At 40.8% G+C, this 24,863-nt stretch overlaps 1 protein-coding gene across 13 annotated transcripts in view; it reads right to left on the minus strand.

The window, feature by feature from the left end:
* Positions 1 to 2,374: 2,374 nt before the first annotated feature.
* The window catches only part of FAM13A (family with sequence similarity 13 member A), a 321,134-nt gene continuing 298,645 nt past the window's right edge, over positions 2,375 to 24,863 (minus strand). For 7 of the 13 annotated variants that reach the window (XM_081594235.1, XM_081594197.1, XM_081594225.1 and 4 more), the window contains 7 exons: positions 24,357 to 24,577; positions 23,623 to 23,706; positions 14,638 to 14,733; positions 13,180 to 13,263; positions 7,620 to 7,816; positions 6,981 to 7,082; positions 2,375 to 4,676 (listed from right to left, as the gene is read on the minus strand). In XM_081594235.1, coding sequence (XP_081450361.1) covers positions 4,550 to 4,676; positions 6,981 to 7,082; positions 7,620 to 7,816; positions 13,180 to 13,263; positions 14,638 to 14,733; positions 23,623 to 23,706; positions 24,357 to 24,577 — 911 coding nt within the window. In that variant the 3' untranslated portion in view covers positions 2,375 to 4,549. The remainder of the gene's footprint in view (positions 4,677 to 6,980; positions 7,083 to 7,619; positions 7,817 to 13,179; positions 13,264 to 14,637; positions 14,734 to 23,622; positions 23,707 to 24,356; positions 24,578 to 24,863) is intronic. The other 6 variants (XM_081594264.1, XM_081594207.1, XM_081594254.1 and 3 more) reach the window with 1 other exon arrangement.

The following is a 24,863-nucleotide window of genomic DNA, read 5'->3' on the forward strand; positions in this document are numbered from 1 at the left end:
TTCAGTGGGCTTCTGAGGCGCTCAAGGGAGCCGCTTGATTCCTTTCTGAAGGGAAAGGTCACACCCCACAGGACGGTTCGCTGTCAAAAAATTCAGAACACTCACAATTAAAAATATTTTATTTACGTTTATACAAAATACAGTCATGTACTTTAAAAATGTACATAACATCTTTTCATTCAGTTTACATTTTAAAAAAGGAACAACGGTAATTTCAAAGACTTTCTGCTTACATGTCATGTAAACATTGTTCTGGGCCCATGTTATTTACTACAATTGTATCCACTCTTGGAGATTTTCATGATCATATAGGTGTTTTCAGATTGAAAGTCAGATCTGCCAAACCAATTTCTTGAGCTGCTCATGTGATCAGATTGGCTGGATTCCAGGCAAAATGAGATCCTCTAGAGACATAAATGCAGTTTCATAGCAATACGAAGTTGTAGATGTACTCATTTCATTTTGATACATATCCGTGTGGACCTGTTAATTGACACCAGCGTATCCACATACTTCTGTTATGAAGGATCATGGGAGAAGAGCGTATATGCCCCCAAGGGCAGCGACCTCTACTCAGGACTAAGTCGCTAATGCCCCAGCGCAGTGGCTGACATGTAGAACACCCATCTTTGGGGCTTGCCGAGTCAGCCACCCTGTGAAGAAGTGCCAGGATGCACAAGTTCAGTACCTACAGATTTGAAAAATGTTTAGCCTATCTTTGACAAAAGGTACTCTTCAGTAGATTTTGAGGGTCATGTGGGAAAAAAATAAAAAGGGAATTAATAAAAGGAAAAGAAAGCACATTCTGGCTTCTGCTAAACCCATGGGTTTCCGAGGAAACACTACTTCCAGCGTTTTAGTCCAGTTTTGTCCCACTCTATTGGTTTAACCAAATGGATACTATGAAAGAATATCACAGAGGTGTTGGTCTTAGTGCAGAAACCACCTCTCTTCTCAAGAGAAAAATCCTCGGGAAGCAATGTGTCAGGAATACTTGTCTTGAGATCAAAGCCAATTTAGACTACAATCAGATTTTCACAAAGCAGTTAAGTGTTTATGGCATTCAGCTATAAATATACCACCAAAGGTAATAAAGTGGAAATGCTTAAAAAATATACCCTTAGGAAAGATGGTATCTTCACCATCAGGTTAAGAGCTCTTTAAGAATTAATCAACAAACTTTAAATTTTGATCTTCCTTGTAAACCTGTGATCAGTTCAGGAAAGAGGGTCCAATTATGTCTACTGAGAACTAGGCAGCTCCCAAAAGAACCAATGTAATTAGCACTATGGCTGCCCTTCGATTCTGATAATAGACCTTAATAGTCACCTTATGAGGAATTCTAAGCTCAACCACATTAATAGATCCCCAGCCCTCAGGGGGCTCCAAGATGGTTGGTCGAAGTCCATGTTTCTGACACAAGCACAGCCCTGAAGCATTTGTCCTGGGCTACAAATGCCACACCTGGGAGCAGGCACACCCTCTCACAGGCTCTTCTGCCACATGTAAGTGTTGCATCAGGATGAGACAAAACACAAATCACACTGATGTTACAAACAGAGGCACTGCTCATCCCTGCCTTGCCACTGAATAATAATCACTGGACTTCAGACGGGCAACCAAAGCAAAGAAATCTAATTATTAGCTCACAATGAATTACAGCTAGCAACTTAAAACAATATTAATTCTCCAGTTTGAAATGTGATTTGGTCTTCCAGGGAAATTTGACCTGAATTAGAGATTAGTGAGATGGTGCAGACTTTCTTGTACTGGCACGAGACAAATTCTGCCTGTTGTGAAACACTTCACAACAGGCCATTATCCTAAACCTTGCACATACCTGTCTAAAAAGTAAGATCAACCTCAATGCTTCAAAGATGAAATGCAGTAATGATACCATAGCCCATATAAACATTTGTTTCAAGGCTTACGCCAGACTAAAACACAATAAAAGCAAATGCTTGGAAAATTATAAGTCTCCGCTATCTCTAATTCTTACAATCGTAGTATCAAGTTTATTCATGCTTTAGTTTTACTTATCATTGTTATTAAATAACCCTTGACATTTATTTTGTTGGCGTGTGTTAATAAATACACATATGCATTCCCGAGAGGGCAAAGGAAAAACTGCAGTCCAGTGTATTCTGTATGAAGCCAATTAAGACACTGCCTCTAAGGCCTTGAGACTCTAGGCTGCAGAAACGGTTGCTGTGGAAACAAATTTGCCCCAGCATTTCTGGCAGAGCCAGAACATACTGACTAACGTATCTTCAGATAAAATCTAGTAAAAACAGGACTCCCCTTCCGTAATTTAGGAACCATTCTAGGAAGTGTATTATAAAGTACAAAGGAAAAGACGACATTGCATACACAATTTATTTTACTACAACTTGGTGTCTGCTTTTATTCAATCATACAAATTTCAAAGGGGATTCCTGAATAAATCTTTTACTTAATTTACCTTTGGCAGAAACAACAGATTGCAAAAACATTTCATAACTTCTCATTTATATAGCCTTTTCTCCTTGAAAGTTTTGTAGCATATTAGTATTTTCAAAACAATACTTAGACAGATGTGCTTTGAAAGTTAACTGGTAATGATGTGATTTATATTATAGCTTATTTGAGAGAGTAATTACTTAAAAAGGACAAACTAGACATGTATTTCTTTTAAAAAATACAATTTTTGGTCATGTGAATGATTCATGTTCAGATTTCAAAAATAGAAAACATCCTAAAGTGCATCATTTCATTTATAATATAACTCCTTGAAATTATAGCAATCTGCAATGTAAACAGTAGAGCAGAGAATACCAAACTAACTATATTGTAGGATTATGTACCATCTTTAAGTGTGTGGATTAAATCAGGGTGCTTTCAACATACAGCTCGTGCTTCTAGATGATTAAAGAGCAAACTTAAAGGTATTTTCCCGCTACTCCTAACTTGAACAATTTTTAACCAACAGAGAGCCACTACCTCAAAATGGAAAATGCTGCTACAAACCTAATCTGACCAGTTTCTCAAGAACCCACTTTGGAAAGTGACAACTGATCAGGAAGACTTTTCTCTGTTGTTATTATTATTAAAGAAAACAAAATAGTACCCTTTGCTGTCTTGTTCACCCTGCACCATTATCTTCAAAAGGCAGAGCCTGCTGAAACACCTCTTGGCAACCAGTGGCTGGTGGGCAGACACCGGTGCTCAACCTCCCAGAGCACAGAGGTGGGCTAGGATATACAGGCAGAACCAGAACTCATTTTCCCTAGTGAAGACACAGAAGGTCAAAAAGTGCCAACCAATCACCAGATAACATCAGCACACTGAGGTGATGGATGATTTGGTGTCTTAAATTCCCTGGTCCTTCCAAAATGTCTAACACAGGTAGCTCTGTGACACCATCTTTGAAGAAACTATAATTGTAACTGGCCACACACCATTCTTTTCTCTTTATACAGGATCTTGAAAACAGTGTGATTTAGGTTCTGCCTTGGGCTGTGCTCTGAGAGCTACACTTATCCTTCAGTTAGAGAAGATTTTTAGTGCAGGTTTACTTAAAAAAAATCAAACTCTGGTAAGTACACAGAAGGCTTAAGATACAGGCTCTTTCTCTCTCACGATCCTCTACACCTAGGCTTAGAATTAAGCAAGACCCTTTTGTCCGGCTAGAGCCAAAACCAAACCAAATAGGCTGTTGGCCTTCCCCTTGCTTAAGTGTTTGATGATAAATTCTGAAGCTGATAAGTGTAGTTAACGTTCAGGAAAGAATTCTCCTCACCACCGCCTAACTGAAAAATCAGCACGGGTATTAGCTACTTCTCTATCCCATCTGTCCTCTGCTGATGGTCCAGCCCTGGTCAGGGGTCAGTTCTCTGTCATCTGAGGACGTCTCAAAGAAACAACATCACATAGAGGACTGCACTGCTATCCCAGGCAGGTGCAGCTTCCATCTACCCGAGAGCTGAAGGAGAAGCAATTCACACAAGTGGGGAAAGGCGTGGCTCCGTGGAAAGGTCACAAGAATGGCCGAGGCAGCAAACAGGGCTCCGATGCAGGTTCCCACTGGATGGGATCCAAAGAGAACACGAATGTGCACAGCAAGTTCGCTCTCCAGAGTGAAGTCCTGAGCTTGTTATTGTCACAGTTAGACAGAGAACGCTGTTTCTCAGTAATCCAGGGAAGAACAGTGTACATCCTCTGTAGATGAGTGTGTCTTCATGTAGTGATTCATCGCTGCCAATGTCAGCAAGCTTCCACTGCAGTATGTGTGTGTGTCTGTGTGCACACAGGAGTGCAGAGATCTTGACTTTCCCTTGCAAAATTTCGGCATGGGGGTAGGTGGCCTCCTTCCACCTAGATGGTTTCCAAGTCAGGCAATGGAAACGGGCTGATCCCCAGGGCCTGCGTGCAGGAGGGCACAGGTCCAGCTCCAAGGCTGCCTTCCAGTTTCTGCCCAGCTGCTATTTACCAGGGGAGGTGGGGTGGGGGGGAGGGGGGACATTCCTCCTGTGTTCCCCCCACCCCTCCTTGCTCGGATGGGGCTGACTCCTCACATGGACTTGGAATCAGTGTCTCTCTTGCTGATGAGCACCTCCAAGAGCCTCAGTTTTGCCTTAATGTGCTTATACTCATTGTATTCTTCAGCCATTGGAGTGCGGTCTTCCTTCTGGACATTTCTAATGGAAACAAAGAGAAAAGGGGCTAATGATCAGGCGGTGTCTCTCCTAGAGGATACTGTTCATCAGGTGAGTTATCATCACGTGGAAATTTGCAGTTTACCGCCCCACAGAATCAGCGTGGCCAAGCATCACTGGTATCAAGACTGGAGCTGGGTTTAGACAAGCAGTGAAAGACAGTGTCCCCAAATGGCACCATGCAACTGAGTTTAGAGTTACTCTGGTATCTTGAAGAAAGACAAGATGGACTAAGAAACGTAGAAACTCTCTCTGTTATGGCTACATATAAATTCACACTAAGAGCCTCCATACACTGAAAGCCTTTATTTATACTTAATGCTTTCTCATTTTTATATACTTCACCTAATGAACCATTCAATTTCTAATTAATTGGTATACTCAATTTACAGGGTTTAAAAAAAAATAGTTAATACTCCTACTTATTATAAAAATCAGTCTTGGAATTCAGCAATTGGATCAGAGAATACTAATAAGCCTTTAAAGTTTACTGAGTAATTTTATATATATACTTTTATATGCACAAGGACTATAATTGAGAGCTGATTACAGGGTGCGATCTAACATTAATACGACCCGCAGGAGGACCTGAAGAAGTGCTGCCGTTACCCACATCCTCAGCCACTGCGTGGTGCTTCTCTGCTTCTCATCTCACTTGGAAATGTACATGTCAAACACTCAAACACCAGGCTGCCTTTCCTTCTTATTCAAGAGTGAAAATGGGACATAGGATAGCTTGGGGTTCATTTAATTTTGCTCAGTGAACTGATTTTATTCCTGTTCTGCCTGCTCAAGCAAGGATCCTGGATGGCTCCCAGAAGCGGGCAGGGAAGGGAAGGGAGTGTGTGACCCCGGCCCCACACATGCCCTTTGAGAGGCTTCATTTGTGTCAGATATGAATCACACCCTGTGAAATCTGAAGTCCCTGATGGTTCTAAACTTGTATGATAGTTATTGATTGCCATCAATTCTATTTTCTTAAAACGTGCGCATACATAATTATAGGATGTCTGTGCATAACACAATTACATGGGAAAAAATAAAACAGACAAACCAAAAATATGCTTAGAAAGAAAACTGGAATGAAACAAATCAAAATGTTAATCCTTTGGTTTGTCTTTGGTGTTACAATATTATTTTGGGACTTCCCCAATGGCTCAGTGGATAAAGAATTTGCCTGCAATGCAGGAGACACAGGAGACATAGGTTTGATCCCTGGGTCAGGATGATGCCCTGGAGAAGAAAATGGCAACCCACTCCAGTATTCTTGACTGGGAAATCCCATGGACAGAGAGGAGTTGCAAAGAGTGAAATTTCAAAAAATGACTGAGCAACATGGCATGCATGCATGTATTATTATTTTGAATATTATTTTAATCTACGTTTTTAAAAATATCCTACAAATCATGGAAGAAGAAAAGCAGATATTTAGTTATAAAGATTCATTGAAAAGTCATTATAGGACAGATCCAAGTCAGAAATCCTAAAATAAATTTATACAATAATTGAAATCAACAGAAATATAGTAAATTTTAAATGTTAAAGTCAATTTTTATGGCATTTTTATTTTCCAATTCTTTTGAGAATTATGAAAGGGGACTTAAAGAGAAACTGTATTTATCCTGTTTAAATGATTTGGATTAAAATAAAGTGTTTTAAAATGATAAACTCAACTCCAGTGTAAGAGAAGGAAACCTAATTCTCTGTTCTACCCTGTCTTCTGCTGTGACCTGAGTAAGACATTCTGTGTGTGGTCACTTGCAAACACAGAAGACTATCCCTCAGCATAAGGCTCTATGACCACGGTAACATTACGTCTTAAAACTCACTGGTACCCTATCAATTAGGCCGCCTTCCTGCTTCTGGTATATTTCTCATGACTTGACAACTTTGCTTTTAAAATTAGCTTAAAAACCAGCAAGATCTAGAGTACCCCTTTTCCTTATTTCTCCTTCAAGTTTATTAAGGTCAAAAAAACAAAAACAGAAATCAAAACCAGTGCTGTCCACTAGAAACTTAGCTTTACGCTGCTCCTCTTAGATTAGAATTTGATGTGACAGGTTAGTTTTAGAAATGTCAGCTGAATCTGTATCAGTCTTGGATATTATCCAAGGAGCATTTCCTCCTAAAGGACCACACACACCTCACCATCTCACAGTAAACCTCGAAGGAGCCCTGGGCACACAGCCAAGGACCAGGTTATAGGAAGCAGGGAGGGCGGTTCGCAGGTGGGAGGCTTTGCACAGATGTGACAGAGAAAAAATGTGAGGAGCTACATGCACTGACCTTCCATTTTGTCTGAAAAAATTGTCTTCAAAATCACGAAGTTTCTTTCGAATCCTTTTCTTTTCTTCTCTCATTTCCTGAAGGTGTTCCAAGAGTTCTGGTCTAAGAGGGGCAGGAAAATTTCAAGAAAATTGAGTTAAATCTGAATTGCTATAAATGTAGTGATTGTGCAACTAGATAGGGGTTGTAGAGAATGAGAAAAGCATATAAATGCAGAAACTGTTGAGGGAGCTGCGGGTCACAGAAATGGATGCCGGAGCTTCTGCTACTTATAAATTCTTCAGGCTTGTGAAATCCCAGAGCGAGTACTCTGTTATGTTTTATTCTGAGAGAAAGAAGTGCCATCTGTGCTCAGTGTGTATGAAATGGTGAGCTGTGACACACAGAAGCACACAATGCCTTTATAAGAGACCTTCCCATTGTTTAAGCAAGATCTCCGATGCTCCCTTGGATAACATGGGATGAAGCTTCTAAAAACACCGAGCCAGGAGTTAAATAAATGAACGAACTCTGTTTTATCCACAGAGATAAACCCTAGACAAGTCATTTATGTTTTGCCATTAAGTACAAAGGGTAAAATAGTATTTCAGAAAATTATTTTCATCGTAACATTCTAATACCACCACCAAAACAACATACATTGAAGCAGCATGGAGATTTGAAAGTCCAGTGTCCTGGCTGCATTTTGATGGTATTTTATCATCCATTGGGGAAATAAAGCCATCAGCGTCATCTTCAAATTGGTCCAGAAAGCAACGTGCGCTGAACTCGGTTTTCAGGGTGACCATGAAGTCTGGCTTTGTGTAGTTATCGTCTTCTGAACCCTCCTCTTCTTCCTGGAGATACACAGCAACCCTAATAAAAATCTGGTTACTTTTTTAGGCCCTCTTTCATTACTAGTATCATTTCATAGTCATTTAATTATCCAGACCCCATACAGTTTCTTCTACATATCTATGTTTAGCAACACATATGCACATGATGGATATGTTATTGAATATCTATATATACACAGAAAATAAGACAAACACTAAACACAGCTACTCAGTAGGGGAAAAGAAAACTATCAAAAAATTAGTATACGGTACAATTAACAGTCGTCAAGGCCGAGGGTAGGAAGGAAAATAATCATCAGAATTTATACTCAAAATCAAATGAAGCAAATGAATCTAAAACTTCTCAGCATTGTGACAATACATAATAAAATTCACCACCAGAAATCAGTGCTTTAAAGATTTCACTACTTTTGTGTCTCAGAATTATTTTTATTAAGCTATGAAGAATTCCAAAATTCAACAATACATCCTTTCTATATAAAAGGTGAGGTTATGAAATATTTGTGGTTGCTTGATAAACAAAATTTTAGGAAAGTTTTGAGAAGATCAAAACATTAATCTTTCCATTACTGGACTCATGAAACATTTTTTTTTCAAAGAATTTCTAAGGGCCACAGCTATATTTTTCAGCATCCAAGAAAAATGTGATATTCTCTACCTTGATAAAAATGTGGTTAGAAAAATAATGAGATCAAATGACAATATGTTGGTGTCAATTTAAAGCTATGTGAGTCTAAGAAATGATGTCAGAGTCTGAAAGAAAGATCTTACAGGAAATAATTCACTGTCAAAATGTAGTCAGACCAGAAAAGAGTATCTTAATATCTTGAGAAATTAAAAAAATTGGTTAGGCATTTAGCTACATGAACAACAGGATCATAACATCAGTTGTTAGGTAAGCTGAGTGGCTCCAGGGCCAGTGCAGCCAATGGCTGTCAGGAGGAGCCACTGCTCATGGCAAAGAACACGATTCAAACTGTGTGTGCTGATTCTCTTACCATAGAGTTTGGTATGTTTATGGTGGTGCCTCTGAAATCATGTGAATGAATAAACAAACAGGCCAAAGAAAAGGACTATTACAGCTACAATGAAACTACTGTTATGAAGACATGAAGGTAAAGTTGGCAAAAACTAGGTGGCCTTCCTAGATTCTTTCTGCCATCACTTCGGATCTTCAGTTTCTTTTCTTGATCCATGGAAGTAAAAACTTCATTATTAGTTTCTAAAAATTAAAATCGTTTTAAAATTGACAGGGTAAAAGTGGCTTTTCCATTAATAGTTGAAAAGTTTCTCTTTTTTTGTAAGAAAGTGGCAGGTCCCATCTACATTGTTTTTGTAACAATTGAGATAATCCTGTAGGGTACCTGGCCAGGTACACCTGGCACGTGGACAGTGCCATTAGCCTCTTTCCCCTCCCTTCCCTGGCAGGGAGGGAAACCGGGTGGGATCTGGGTCTTTTCGTTCACTGCTATCCCCAGAACTCGGCCAATGTCTGCCTATATTAGGTGTTCAATAAATGCCGGTTATTTCAGTAATTCAGCTTTAAAAGAGAAATACAAATTTCTATTAAGAGTATATTAGGGAATTCCTTGGCAATCCAGTGGTTAAGATTTTGCCTTCCAGTGCAGGGGGTGTGGGTTCGATCCCTGGTCAGAGAGCTAGGTCTCACATCCCTTGTGGCCAAGAAACCAAAAACAAAAACAAAAACAAAAAACCCCAAACAGAAGCAATATTGTAACAAATTCAATAAAGACTTTAAAAATGGTGCACATTAGAAAAGTCTTTAAACCAAGAGTATACAAAAGCCCGTGTGTGTGTGTGTGTGTGTGTGTGTGTACTATATGTGTCAGTCACTCAGTCGTGTCCGACTCTTTGCAACCCTGTTACAGACTGTAGCCCGCCAGGCTTCTCTGCCCATGGAATTCTCCAGGCACGAATACTGGAGTGGATTGCCATTCCCTTCTCCAGAGGAACTTCCCAACCCAGGGATCGAACCCTGGTCTCCTGCATTGCCCGAGACAGATAAGAAATGAAGTCAGGGGTACAATCAGATCCCAAGGTCCTGAGAGAACTCAACAAAGGGAAACTATGTTCTGCACAGAAGAGAGAATCAATGTTTCTGGAGACAAAGCTACACAAAGCTATTCTCAGTAAGCTGTGGAAAACACAGGAAAAAAGAAACAGCAAAACGGATCTTCACATCATAAGACCATCAGGTTGCTGTGGATACTGAGTAGATTCTAGAAGGTATCAACATCTAGATAACATATGAGCAACTGAAAAAGAATCCATGATCAACAGTGACTAACACTGGTTTCTTGGACACACATCAGGAAAGCTAGCCATTTTTCCTTTTTTGATAGGATTGGCGAGATATCTGGATCTCAGTAAGGAATGAGGGACGATGACTGTGAAAGGAAAGCTGACTGTGAACATTTATGCAGAGTGCTGCTGTAATGCTGATGTGAATCTGCAGGGAAGCCTTGAGCAGGGAGGCTTTACCTGACCCAGCCTTCTCAGTATTTATCAACCACTTGGATATGGCACCAGAGATAGTCACTAAATGTGTAGATGACACAGTGGGTAAGTGTGTTAGAATATAAAACCTAGATGTAATCTATTTCATAATGCTGGGATAGAAGAATGAAAAGTAAAAAATTGGAAAAATTCAAGGTCCTATAATTAGATTACAAAATAAAAAATCTGGACACATGGACACTAAGTAATCCTTGGAAAAGGAAGCTGGGCATTACATAAATCAACACTGAGATGGGGCCACAGGCCATGGTTTTCAATGGGGAGCAGGTTTGCCCCCTATGGGATCTTTGGCAAAGTCTGGAGGCATTTTTTGGTTGCTATACTGGGGTGCCGGAGGCCAGACCCCCCACAACCAAGAGTTATCCGGGACAAATGTTTACAGTACTGAGGTTGGGACACCCTGCCTAGAAAGACTAAGATGAACTCATGGCATGCTGACAGTCACGTAGCCAGAGACTTGGAGAACTGAAGAGCCTTAGTCATCTAGATCAAGGTCAGAGGTAGTCCTTGGTCCACCGTCCTGCTAAACCACTAGAATAATATTCAGTTCTGGGTGTCAATTTTTAAGAGGGATATAGATAGACTGGTGTGTGTGTGTGTGTGTGTGTAGAGAGCAGAGCCACAGGACTGTGGGAAGGTCTGGAGCCCATATCACACGAGAAAGAGTAAGAACCTGCAGGAAGAGTGTTCACAGGGCGTGGGTGCGAGTGAGCAGGGCAGATGGCTGTAAGTATGGAAGTGCTCTCAAGGAAGAAGCTGTATGCTTAGGCCACATTGCTCTGGAGGTAAAACTAGGCCCCTAAGTAGAAAGTCATACAATACTAATTATTTTCATTAATTATGATATTTTATAGTTGTTAAACTTATACATTCTAAAATTACATATTGTATAATTACTATATTGTTTTTGATCATTTTAAAACTGGCAAGTTATAAAAACTAATAAGTGTTTAGTTATTTCACACCCAGCTGGTGTCTTCCCATAAGCATTTAAAACCAGGGACAGTTTTCAAACAGTTTAGATAAACCTTCTCTGCATATACAAACACCAAATTCTAAAATGTATCAGAACTGTTGAGAATTAATACAATCCAAATTCATGCTGATAAACATGGCCAACTGGGACAAAATGAACTAAAGGACAACACTATTTTCAAGAGCAATGTAATCATTGCAAAATTATCTGAAATTCTGACCATCATGAGGGCCAGTAGAAGAGCCATGGCCAAAACATAGTTGTGAAAAAAATAAACTAAGCTAAAGGATAAGATTTGGAAGGACATCCTCTTTTAAAAAGAGCTTAATTCATTTATCTACCATTTGTTTCATGAGGTAATTATTAAGTGTCATATTTTGGATGTGTTAAAGAATACATTTTTATCTAGGAGCAGTTTAGCTCAAGCTTCTAAGAGAAATATGCTGGTTTTCATGTACACCATCACCTACATTTCTTCAATTATGGTGATTTAATTCTTGTGTGAAATGATCAGCTAGACAAAATTTGTCTTATTTCATTAACATCAAGTCTTATTGTGAGAAAATGGCTCTAATTTTGAAGATACAATGGAGCAAATTTGCCTAAATTTCACATTTACAGAATTTTTTATAAACAAGTTCTGTTAAAAAAGAATATGGATAGGGAGCACAATCATTGTCTAACATCTTAAAGTGGGGGCTATGAGTAGTTAAGACCCCTGAGAGGTAAGAAAAGGAACAGAGTGAAGAGAAGAGACGGCTTTGTAGCTTCCGGTTCCCTACCTCAAATACAGTGGAAGAATCAGGCAAGAAAATGGAGTGGTTCTCATGGGAACAAGGCCCCCACATTTTGAAATAATTATTTCTAAGTTCATTAAATAAATGACACCCCAGGATTGAGGTTGCCACAGAAATATGACAAAAGTGAAACTCTTAAAACTCACTTCTGCTTGGTGTTTTACTCCCCCTTCTGACCTAACTGCTAAAAAACAATCACCAATTTTTAAAAAATCTTTTGTCTTTTCATCTCTAGAGCCCTGTGTATGGCAGTCCGTGTGTTCAACTGTCTAGAAACAAAAATATGAAAGAGGTTGATTCTAGTCCAGGCCAGTTAGATCTCCACAACTCTCTGGACACAGAGGGTACCCCCATTCTAGCAAAAAGTAGCCGCTGAGGACAAGGTTTATCTGTATACAGTCCATGATTACTGCTGGGGAAAAGATTAGAGCGTATGTTCTAGTCAACTGCTTGTCACAGGCCTACATTCACAGATCAAGAACAGATGATGAAATTAGCACCAAGGATGAAATGTGCCAGGGGGAAGGCAAGAGGAAGGAGGAGAAGCGGATAAAAGTATACCCGCAAATCTGTCAAAGAAAACTAAGTTTTTTGTCTGTAAAATCATTATTTTTTATCACATGCTACATATATTGCCTCTGTTAATTTTGGTTTTTCTATAAACTCAGTAAACGAGATTATTTTAAAGAAGTTATCCAATGAGTTATTTTGACAAACTTTCAGAGTACAGAAAATCCAATCCTCCAACGAGGGGAACAAAACCAAAACCATTGTAAAACAAGACAGACCCCCACAAGCAAAGTAAAAAGCCAACAAACAGCAACGTACAAAACAGGGGGGGAATGAAATGAAACGAAGGAGTTCAGCTGGCCTACAACATAAATTAAAGAGGATTGTTTGAAGTTGGTTAGAAGCAGCTACTGAGTTTTTGGGGAGGTTGCAGGAAGCCGTCACCAGGGGACGCAATCACAGCGCCTTTCCTTCCCCGGGAGGGAGGTGGGGGAGACACTGCTGCAGGTGTAGCACGTGGTTAAGCAGCTGGAGGTCTTCACCTTTATCTCCTTGAAGAAGGAAGCAGTTTCGCCCTCGATAATTGGCTGCAGCAAAGGGCTTCTCCGCTTGCTGGAGGGGGAACCCTGCGACAGGTGTTAATAGGCAGGTTACATGGCAGAACACCAGAAACAAACCAAAGTTCTCGTCCAACTGGCTGCTTTACTTCAGAGCCTGCCCACCCACCCCACCAACCACAGAGGCCACACAGGAGCAAGGATGGCATATGAGTATGTTAACCAAACACACAGAAAAACTCCTGCTTCCTCCCTCTTTCCTCCTGGTCACCATAACTTCCAGAACAACTAATAATAATGCATGCTCATCAAGTGATGCAAAAGGTTACAGACACAGGCTGTATATTCACCCTATTTCAGGCCACTAAGGGCTCCTGACTGGAGAATGAAAAGGGTTCCTTAAATTTAATCCTTTTGTTGGTTAGTTTACTATTTTATTATCCAGGAAATTTCTAGAAAAGTAGCTTTCTCCAAACACACCTGACTGAGGTCCCTGAACCCTCTTCTGTTTGTCTGACAAATACACTGTTAAAAGACATATAAGGACCACATTTTGGGCCTAGAAATAAACAAGAAGATATAAAGCAGGAATAGAAAAGCAGCAGCTAAAAAGAATATGCATTTTAGCAACAACATAAAAGCGAGGCCGTGTCTGCTGGCTAGCAAGTCTAAAGGCCAACAGAGGAAGCCCTCAGGGTCCAGGGAGATGAGAGCGCTGAAACTGAGGCAGAGGTCCCCCACGAGATGGACAGGGCAGGACCACTACCCCCGCCACTGGGCTGGCATCAGGGATGGGGCAAGCTGGCCAGTGCCTGAAAGGCTTTTTCCCAGAACTGAGGGCCAGTCGCTGCTCCCTATTCTTGACAAAATCCCAATTAAGAGGCCAAAAGCAGTAAACTCCAAGGACGGTGGCCAGTGAGCACGGTTCACAGCTGCTAGCTGCCCTCCCTTGTCTTTACCTCACTCTTTCCTACATCTCCAAAAAGAAGCGGTTCCCTCTCTTGAGTTCCTTAGAGGATTTCTCCCTGGGCATGACTTCGGCAGGGCGGACCTCCGTCTTGGAGGCAGAGCGAAGAACACTAACCGAGCCCCGTAGGACCAGAGAGGCACTCTGTGTGGAGTGGCCCCCGGGGGAAGCACAGCCATTTCCCGGATGCTCTGTCTCTAAGGAAAGCGTGGGGAGCTGCCCCAGCACATGTCAGATGGAAGCATACGGCCAAAGCTTGTGCACCTAAGACAGGAACAAATTCTGTCAGCTTCAGATTTGCTCATTTTTGGCAAACGTCGCCTCAGAAGTCTTTGATAAATTTTTCATCCCTCAAGTTTAGGGGCCACTGATATTAATGGCAGGTTCAACTATGAAAGACTGTTATTTCGTGAGAAGGCAAGTTAGTGCCCTAATAATATAGCCAGGCAGTCAACAACCGGGTGTGGGGTACTCACAATGATAGGGATGGTGCTAGCTCGGGATAGGATCTGTTTGACCAGGCGGTACCTGTCGTACAGCGGCTTCATAACCTGACGCTCATTCTTGTTCACCTGAAAGGCAAGAACAGGAGAGCTGAGAAACCAGCTCCCATTGGCCATGCTGTGGACTGAGAAAGAACAGGTGATTCAACTGAAGACTCACCACTCTTGTAAAATTTATTTAAACAGATACCATGAGTCAATGAAAATTTAAAATATCTACTTTGGCTGCAGATCACTTGAAATCACTCCCTCAGAAGTATTACTTTTCCTCAAACTGTGATCCTTATTAATTATTAGTTTTCTATTTAAAATTCTGGAAGGTTCAAAGTTCCAGATGATTCACCTTTTTCTAGGTCCTGGGAAGAAGAAGGCATGTGTTAATATTTCTATGATTTCCCTGGTGGCTCAGACGGTAAAGTGTCTGCCTACAATGCGGGAGACCTGGGTTCGATCCCTGGGTTGGGAAGATTCTCTCAAGAAGGAAATGGCAACCCACTCCAGTACTCTTGCCTGGAAAATCCCATGGATGGAGGAGCCTGGTAGGTTACAGTCCATGGGGTTGCAAAGAGTCAGACACGACTGAGCGACTTCACCTTACTTACCTTGCAGTTCTGTGATCATTTTTCAAAAATGTCTCTCTTCCCTATGGAACTGTGTTGTGTTTTTAGGACAAATGCAAGCAAACAGGCTTTCAAGAAATATATGCTGATAGAATATGTGGATTCACTCGTCTCTCTGTCCCTAAAATCTGGCTCAGGGTTCAAAAATGTTTAAGGACCGACTCTAATAGACAATGAGGAGAAATCAAGCCCAGCTCTCTGGCATAGTATTTGAAGCCCCTCATCACCTGCTGCTTCTCCTCCTCCCCATTATAACTCAAGCTCCAGAAAGAAACTAGGTAGTGTCATACCTCCTTGTCTAGCTCCCTCTGTCTTGGAGTGGCCTCCTCTCTGCTCTTTGGTTTGGTAAATTCCAGATCAAGAGCCACCTCCCTCCCCGTACAGCCTTCTTCCAACACGCCCCATTCTGGGAGACCTGCTCATTCTCTCCTCTGAGTCACCTAACACAGCCTGTGGGTATCTTATAATTCACTTATGCTTTGCTATGGATGGAATGTTTATGTTCAATTCACCTCCCCCCAGGCCCCCACTCCCAATTCATAAGTTGAAAATGAATCCCCAATGTGATGGGTTTTGGAAGTGAGGTCTTCAGGAAGTGACGAGGTCATGAAGATGGTGCCCTCATGAACAAGATTAGTGCCCTTATAAAAGAGACTGCAGAGAGCTCCCTCACCCCTTCTGCCACGTGAGGACAGTGAACGGATGGCTGGCTACGAGCTGGGAAGTGGGCCCTCACTAGACACCAGCACCTTAATCTTGGACTTCCAGCCTCCAGAACTCTAAACTGTTCTGGTAACTATTTCAGTGCCTGATATGATAAAAATATCCCATAAATGTCTGCAAAATGAGTGAAAGGATATTTCAAATATAGACAGGTATGCCAAATTCATAAGTATGCATTTGTTTACTACAATGGAGTGAGAGATGACGTATCTTTGTTTCAAGTTTGCTGTTGTTCTTTTGCATTTTATTTCCATTGTACACATAAGGCAAGGCTTACAGATGTGAGGAAGGGCAACATCTCTCTTATGGGCCTTCAATTTTGAAGACAAATCTGGATAATGCATGAACTGATCATCCTTTGCTGCCTTTTTTTATTTGCCTTTCTCAAAGTGATCAACAGTAAGTGAACCTTGGATAAATCTCACAAGCCAAGACAGGATACTGCCAATCTTGTGGTATTTATTTACTGTCATCTTGTGGATTCATTTTCTGCCATAAGCAATAATAATAACTTATTTCTATCTTTTTCTGTTACCAAAATATTAAGAGGTGGCATTTTCTTGCTTTTACTATCTGTCATAGTAAAAGGAGTTTTACTTTGGTATTTCATAAAGGATAACTGTTAGAACTGGAAGGGAACATAAGAACTATTTCATACAGGAAAAAAAAAAAAGAGTGAGGATCAAACCACAGGTGTTACTAGGACATACCTACCAAAATGGCTAATGTGAAAGACAGTGTCCAGTGTCAGAAAGAATGCTAGGCACCCGGAATTCTTTCTCAGTACTGGCAAGGCTGGAACACTTTGGAAAACTATTTGGCAGTATCTCCTAAAGCTAAACATATGACTCATCAATTCCGTTCTTAAGTACACACCAAACAAACCTGGCTTAAAATTTACCAAAAGACACATATAAGAATGTTCAGAGCAGCACTATTTACAGCACCACCAAACTGGAAACCATCCATATGCCCAACAATGGTAGAATGAATAAGTATTTTAAGGTGCCCAAACTGAATACTACACAGCCATGAAAATGAATGAATACAGCTATATGTAGCATTAATCTCACAAAAATAAAGCCAAGCAAAACAAGCCAGACACTGTAAGGTCCTAATTATATAAAGTTCAAAAATAAGCAAATCAAATCTATAAGGTTAGAAGTCAAGTTTTTGTTGGTGGGGTGGAAGGTCAAGGAATTGACTAGAAGGGGACATGATAAGGGCTTTCAGAGAGTTGGCCATTTTTTATTTCTTGATCAGGATGTTGATTACATGGATTTGTCTACCTTGTGGAAATTACCAAGATATATAATTAAAATTTAGGCTCTTTTCTGTACTTATACTTCAAGAGAAGTTGAACAATAGCCACAAATAAGTGTGAGGAATAGAAATAAATGACTTGTATAATCTCACATGTAAAATGACAAAATTTAGGACTGGAACACATGTAATAATTATTTTTAATACAAGATGTACCCCATAAATCTACTGCATATGAGATTAAAGTACATCCTAATTGTCAACATATGACATGTGGTGAAATATCACTGTGTAAGATAAACAACAGATATTTAGTGATCAAAAGACATATGAAAAATAATGAGTCAGCATTTCCCCACTGAGGACTAGCATCCTATTACTTTATCTGACTCTAGAACAACATGGGTTTGAATTGCATGGGTTCACTTAAATGCAGATTTTTTCAATAGTAAATACTGCATTACTACACAATCTATCACATGGTTGCATCTATGGATTCAGAATGTTGGATATGGCAAAACCATGGAGACAGAGGGCTGGCTCTAAGTTATACTCAGATTTTCAACTACGCCGAGTGTTGAACAATTCCCAACTCCTGCATTATTTCAAGGGTCAATTGCAGTTGCTTCACAGAAACATTTTTGGATTGTGAAAGGAGACTTTGGATTTTGGAAAGAGACTTACTGCTAAATTAGCCAGATATGGAAAATTTGATAGAATCATTTTTCGCATTCTTTGTTTGAAAACTAAATTTTCTAGTTAGAGTAGATGAAGACGATAGCTGGCTTACATTAATATTTGGCTTGTGGTGCTGCTTAGTCACTCAGTTGTGTCTGACTATTTGTGACCCCATGGACTGTAACCTGCCAGGCTCCCCTATCCATGGGATTCTTCAGGAAAGACTACTGAAGTGGGTTGCCATGACCTCCTCTAGGGGATCTTTCCGACCCAGGGATCGAACCTATGCCTCTTATATCTCCTGCATTGGCAGGCAGCCTCTTTACCACTAGCACTACCTGGGAAGCCCATATTTGGCTTATAACACTGATATTTAGATTTTCTATGAACTGTTCCTTTTAAAAATTAATGACCCTCAGAACTCTGCTCAATATTATATGGTAGCCTGGATGGGAGGGGAGTTTGGGGAAGAACTGATACATGTAAATGTATATGTATAGTGGAGTCCCTTTCCTGTCCACCTGAAACTATCACAACATTGTTAACTGGCTACACTCCAATATAAAAGATAAAAAAAAATAATGATGTTTAGAACTAATCACCTCTGCGAGATCTGATAAAGTCCAGTTTTTGACTATGAAGAGTCAAAACTCATCATGATACTGTCAGTCAGTGTTGGCATTTGATAGATCTATCTAAACACCAAAAAATCAATGATCTTTAGGTCTGGAAAGAATACCACTTGATTTACACTAGACTTATTTTCATGATAAATGCCTGAAGCCAAAGGCATGGTGATACTGAAACTCAATACAACTTTCACCCATCAAGCCATGTCTCATGTAATTATCAGTGCTGGGTTTGAGAGCAGAGCCAAAACCTAACCAACAGTTAGAGAAACAAAGCAGCGCCTTGGTTGAACTGTTAAAAAAGGGGTCCTGATATTAAGTGGACCATGGGGAAACTGCTCAGAAGTTGACATCTCTTATTCTCCAGTCATCAGCTGCTCAGGGATTCCACTAAAACCAGTAACAGGCCTTAGAAGAAGCCAGTGAAGTTCTTCTCAGAGCCTCAGTTTCTTGATAGGCAAAGTGTAGAATTCAGATTAGAAAATCTTTATGATCCATAATTGTTCGAAAATGACCTTAGGCCAAGCATACAGTATACTGTCTTTTCAACGTGATTTCACTCTTTCTGCTTCAAGTCATTATTTAATTTTTCATTTAAGTGGTACTTCTGAATGGCTTTCAATGTGTAGAAATAGGGTTAAGGCTAAAATGTATTTTTGTACACGAGTCAAGACAACATAAAAATCTAGATATGTAGATCTAATGGATTTGAAAGCAGCACCTTCCACTAAATCTTTGTTTTCTGATGCAAAGAAATCCTCGTCTCCTGTTCTCTTACTATCCTAATTGGTTGCTGTATAAGTCTCAGATAATACATCAAAGTACAACAGGAACACCAGCCAATATTATATCCATGTTTAAGTAAGGGCAAGTCTCAGACAGAAATCACAAAAGCCTGATTAGATGAACACATTTATCTTTGTGATGGTATTTGTCTTAGCCTCATATAAAGCTCCTCTACAGAAATACTGATTTGGTTGCTGTTAGCGGAATGGTATAACAAAGGTGAAAGATAAAAAGAATGAAGTTTCTAACTTGAAGAAAGATATAACATTATAACCATGGAATATTAAAGTTAGAAGAGTCTTACTTTCTAATATGATAAAACTAAGCACTGGAGAGCTCTCAGGAATGATCTGCCCAAGGCAACTGAGCTGGTTCAAGAACCCAGGTGGACTGACTCCCAGTCCAGTTTTCTCTCCATTAACAAATAAGCAAGACACGAAGGAGGATCTTAACACATTAACCACAAGACATACCAAAGATGTCATAGTATAGCATTTTCCCCTAACAGAGTTTGGCCAAGATTATCTTAAGATAAAGAATTGTCATCTTAAGATACAGATGACATCTTAAGATAAAAAATCTTGTTTTCATCCTGAGATAAAGAATTCTGCCTCCAACCTGAGAGTTCTGCCCATATTGAGTTCACAGAGATTTCTTGTTCTGAGCAGCAGCAAGAAATTACAGTAGTCAGGAAACTATACTGCCCCAGAATCTCCTTAGTAAAACAAAAAATATTCCGAATCTGTGTGTGGAGGTGGTACCTCTGAATCATAAAACTGCCAGTGGGAGAAGGTAAAAAGAGATGGATTTTTCTACCTGCTGCATTTTTGTGCCATTGATTCAGAAAATGGTGACTGTCCCTCCTTTATTATCAGGCAACAACAGTGGGCAAAGATCAGATCGTCCCAACCAAAAGGTAAACAAATGATACCATTTACATGTGGCTTTAGAATCTGTACTTAAATTTGAACATGATATGCTTAGTGTCCGCTTAGTTCCCCAGGTTCTAAAAGACAAGAGTGAAATATATCAATGAGAACCCAGAAGCTCTGTGGACCCACCCGCGCTCTCCCCTCTACACCATCATCTGGGTCTGCACAAAGGTCATGGGGGGGGCTGCAGCTATGTGCTGTACTTCTGGGATGTGGTCTTCAGATGAGACCCATTCATGTTGAAAAGGACACATTTTAATAATAATTCACAGGGAATTACGTGCTGGTGTGTAGACGCCTATGTTTTTGTTTTTCATACATGTGGGTGTCCCGTTAAAGCAAACAACCTTGTTAAACAATGTACAGAAGCAGCAGTTAACTGTTTTGGCCGGTGATTTTGACTGTTGGTGTTCGTTTATACCAGAATCTGCGGACTCAGCAAAAAACCACCAGGCTCTAAGCACCTGCTTTTCTAAAAAGCAAAGGTTTGGAATGACAGTATAGCTCTGGGAGTACTTGTATTTTTCTTTTAAGAAGAGTGTTGCCCAAATATTATTCGTAAGTCCAGGGTCCATGGCAACATCACAGATGAAAGAATAAAAAGTTCACTCTTTGATTTTCAGACTGGCAAGATATCAAGTGAACTCTGTTTCTCCTGAGGAGGATGGAGTATCAGGTTCCAGAGAGAGGCAGAGAGCCTGACCTGGGATCAGGAATAAATGACCCTCAAAATTCCTGGAGCATGTGTCCCCTGACCTGTGAGATGCTAGAATCTAGGCCCAGAAATGTTCTCCCTTCATCTGCAAGAATGATAAACGAAAGGGCCAAGGATTAATGGTTCAAATTCCTATTGGTAAGAGAGCTAAAAATTGTACATTTCTCCTGATTCAATTATTTAATAAGAAGCAGACAGCAGAGGGCAGAACCTATAACCGTACCAGAAGAGAAACCTGTCATTTATGGAGGAATCCCACCTAACTCCCCACAAAGCCACTCTGCCCTGCTTCCTCAGTCAGTGCCAGACAGCCTACAGGTATATGTGTGTGTGTAATGTCACTTAGCCTCCATGACAACCTATTGTAACAGACATCTATTATCCAGACAAATCACTGAGGCTCAGGGAGTTACCTAAGCAGCCCAGAGACACAGAGCCAGTCTCAGTAGAGCTGGGTTTGAATCTAGGGCTTCCCAGGTGGCCCATGGTAAAAATATCAGCCTTCCAGTGCAGGAGATGCAAGAGAGTTGGGTTCAATCCCTGGGTCAGGAAGATCCCCTGGAGGAGGGCATGGCAACCCACTCCAGTATTCTTGCCTGGAAAATTCCATGGACAGAGCAGCCTGGCGGGCTAGAGTCCATGGGGTTGCAAAGATTCCGACACGTCTCAGCGACTCCACACACACTGTGAGCCTAGTGCCTGCTTACTGCCACAATCCAGGCAGGAGGAGAGACTGTGCTCAACTCGGAGCAGTAAGTACCACGGCACACAGGCCCCCGCTCCAGCAGCAAGGTGAAGACTAGAACACAGCTGACAGTCTTTAAAGGAGTCTATCACTGTCATACCCTGAATCCATATAATGAAAATAAGGAAGACACACAGGCCCCGCCTCCTTCACGGAGGCCTGCCTGGGGGCTGTGAGGAGATTGACACCTAAAGGCTCTGAGTCTTTAGCGGAGAAGGAGTTTCTCTTCTCTGTTAGAAGAGGATTAGTTCTATCTCCGCAAGTTCTGAATATCCCGGAAGAGAAGGACGAAGTTTCACAATATATCTGAGCTCCAGCGCATTTACTGTTTGGTTCAATGCCTTTAAAAAAAAATCCAAAACAACAGTTGGCTTGAAACATGACCATTATCCCAGAGTGCCAGTATTTTTCCATTGTAGGGACAGGCCAGCAAAATCAATCATCAACTCTAGCTTTTCTTTTTTTTTAATTTAAACCTAATAAATTCAGAATAAAAAAATACCAGGTAGGCTCATTAGATAACTGGCCACATGTTCTGCATCAGGTTTCATGCTAGATGCTGAGGTCCAGGTTTATCGTTAGGTAAAAAAAAACAACAAAAAAACCCAGAATCCCTGCTCTCACAGATCTTGTAGTCCAGTGCTCTATTCTCGAAATTTCTTCATCTAAAATAGCATATTTGTGATGCAAAGACTCTCTCCATTACATAGTTATGACTGATATTGGAAAAGAGGTCTATGCATTTTGGTGATATAAAAGTCCATCTGTGAATATAAACTTCCTGCTTCTTTACACCTGCTCTTAAGAACTTGTGTTGTTGGGTTCTTGACAACATTCTTAACAGAAGGTTACTAAGAGTCACTGACAAGGAGATCAGATTACGAGTTCCCTTGAACTACTGTCTCCCCCAGGACTAACAGCAAGCAGTCGATAAATGTGCTTGCTGAATAACAAATCGTCTCAAATGCTTCTAAAGCCATATTTTAGATTCCTCTCAGTTTTAGTTCTGCTTGGCAGCTGAAACTTCTCAGCAAACACGGGTTGCAAACTGCACTAAAGAGAAACTGAATTTTAGGGCAGATCACTCTAGCTTAGCACCTTCCTTTTATGGATAAGAATGCCTAGAGCTAGTGATGACAGCTTACTGGGGCAGACCCAGGGGCAGGCATGTTTCTTCACTCTAGGCTTCTGTGTTCCAATTTATACCCCCTTCCACTATTTTCTACTTGAAACAGGACACTAGAGACTACATTTTAGTTGCAAACTGATTTTTCTTTGGAACTTAATTAAATTTAGGACTTACCAGATAGTGGAACTCTTATCATAGGTTTAGGCTTCCAAAAGCTTAGTTCTGGTGAAAATATATAGTAATCTCATTTGCAAAATATATACTATATTATATAGTATATATAGTAATCTCATTTGCAAAATACTGAACATAGAAGAGCCACTTCAAAGCCTGGTAATTTACCCCAGTCAGAAAATTCAGTACTGATGAACTTATTTGCAGGGCAGGAACAGAGATGCAGACGTAGAGAATGAACTTGTGGACCCAGTCGGGGAAGGAGAGGGTGATATGAAGCTCTCAATTCGTCAGAGTAGCACTGACGCATATAAACTACCATGTGTAAAATAGATGGCTAGTGGGAAGCTGCTGTATAACCCAGGGAGCTCAGCTTGATGTTCTGTTATGACCTAGAGGGGTGGGAAGAGGGGGCAGGTGGAAGGAAGGCTCAAGAGACGGGATGTATGTGTACAGATAGCTGATTCATGTTGTATGGCAGAAGCTAACACAACACTGTGAAGCAATTATACTCCAATAAAAAAATAACTTAAAAAAAAAAGAAAATTCAGTGTATTCACGTACCGGCCGTCCATGAATGCTTTCATAATATAACAGAGCTTTCTGCAGGGCCACTTTCTCATTAGCAATCTGGTCTTTGGTCATATCCTGTAGAAACACAAGGACAGAGAGATGAGAGAGGGGAAAACATTTGTGAATATCGCAACTGCTTTATTCAGTTAAACAAGTTTCCCAAAGTAAGGTTAAAAAGAATATTTACACAACAGCTCTCCCTAGCTCCATCCAAAGCTAGGCATTAGCTGTTCCTGATGTGCAGCTAGAAACACGGCACAGCAGAATCATCACCTGTGAGTACTCCTTTCTCCCATGAGGTGGCAAAGGCATGCTGGACTGAGATCAGCAAGGCTGCGAGGTGCACGGGGCTTAGCCTAATGGCTCCGGCGGTGACTACAGTTACAGGATACACATTCCCAAAGGCTTCTCTCTAATCCTCCTACCTCAGAGAGTCACCAAACTGTCTCTTAACTGAAACAAGTCCATTCTGCAACCTGTACAACAGGATTTCCTGCTTTCTGTTTGCAGTCCAAACCAAAGGACCTATAGTTAAAAAGCACTCTGAGCTGGTTTCATCTGCTTCTTTGGAGTCTCAACGTGTGGAAGGGGAGCGTGAGGGAGATACAAAAAGGTGTCACTAGTCACCCTCCCCACTGGGACCCCGGGACATGCCCAGCCACCCTACCACAGTGACTGGAATGGTTTGGGATTAGCAGTTTCTCGGGCTCATCACAGAATCACACCTTAATGTCTTCAGGACGGCTAGTCTCTGCCCGCTTCTCCTGGAGCTTCCTCTGGATGGATTCCAGCGTGGCCTCCACACTAGGCTTTATGGCTTTATCCACCAGCTCCTGCTTCTTCTCATCTTCTTTTTCAAGTTGGGAGCCGAAACTCTTGGGGAGTGTGTTGCTTCGCTGCCGCATCCTGGGGGGTAGGTCCTCCTCTGAAATCTTCAGTTTGGACTCTAGGAGAAAAGATTTGGGGGTGGAGATGTATGGGAATTGACGTCTGCTGAACCCAGATTGTTTTTCTTGCTGTTAACAAGTGCTTAGTCCTGTCTTTTTTCCCCCCAGAAAGCATCTAATTATATTATTAGCTGAAATCCCTGGGTTATTATTTCTTAAACTTAAGAAAATGATAATGTTTTCCTGTATTATCTGGCATGGTTTCCTAACCCTAATTTCTGAGAAAGTTTTAGTTCTTTAACATCCATGCTTTAGCCACACCAGCCTGTGGGCTGTTCTCAGAAT

This window comes from Giraffa tippelskirchi, chromosome 1, assembly GCF_054371585.1.
Source record: "Giraffa tippelskirchi isolate mGirTip1 chromosome 1, T2T-mGirTip1v1.2.pri, whole genome shotgun sequence".
NCBI classification, from domain to species: domain Eukaryota; kingdom Metazoa; phylum Chordata; class Mammalia; order Artiodactyla; family Giraffidae; genus Giraffa; species Giraffa tippelskirchi.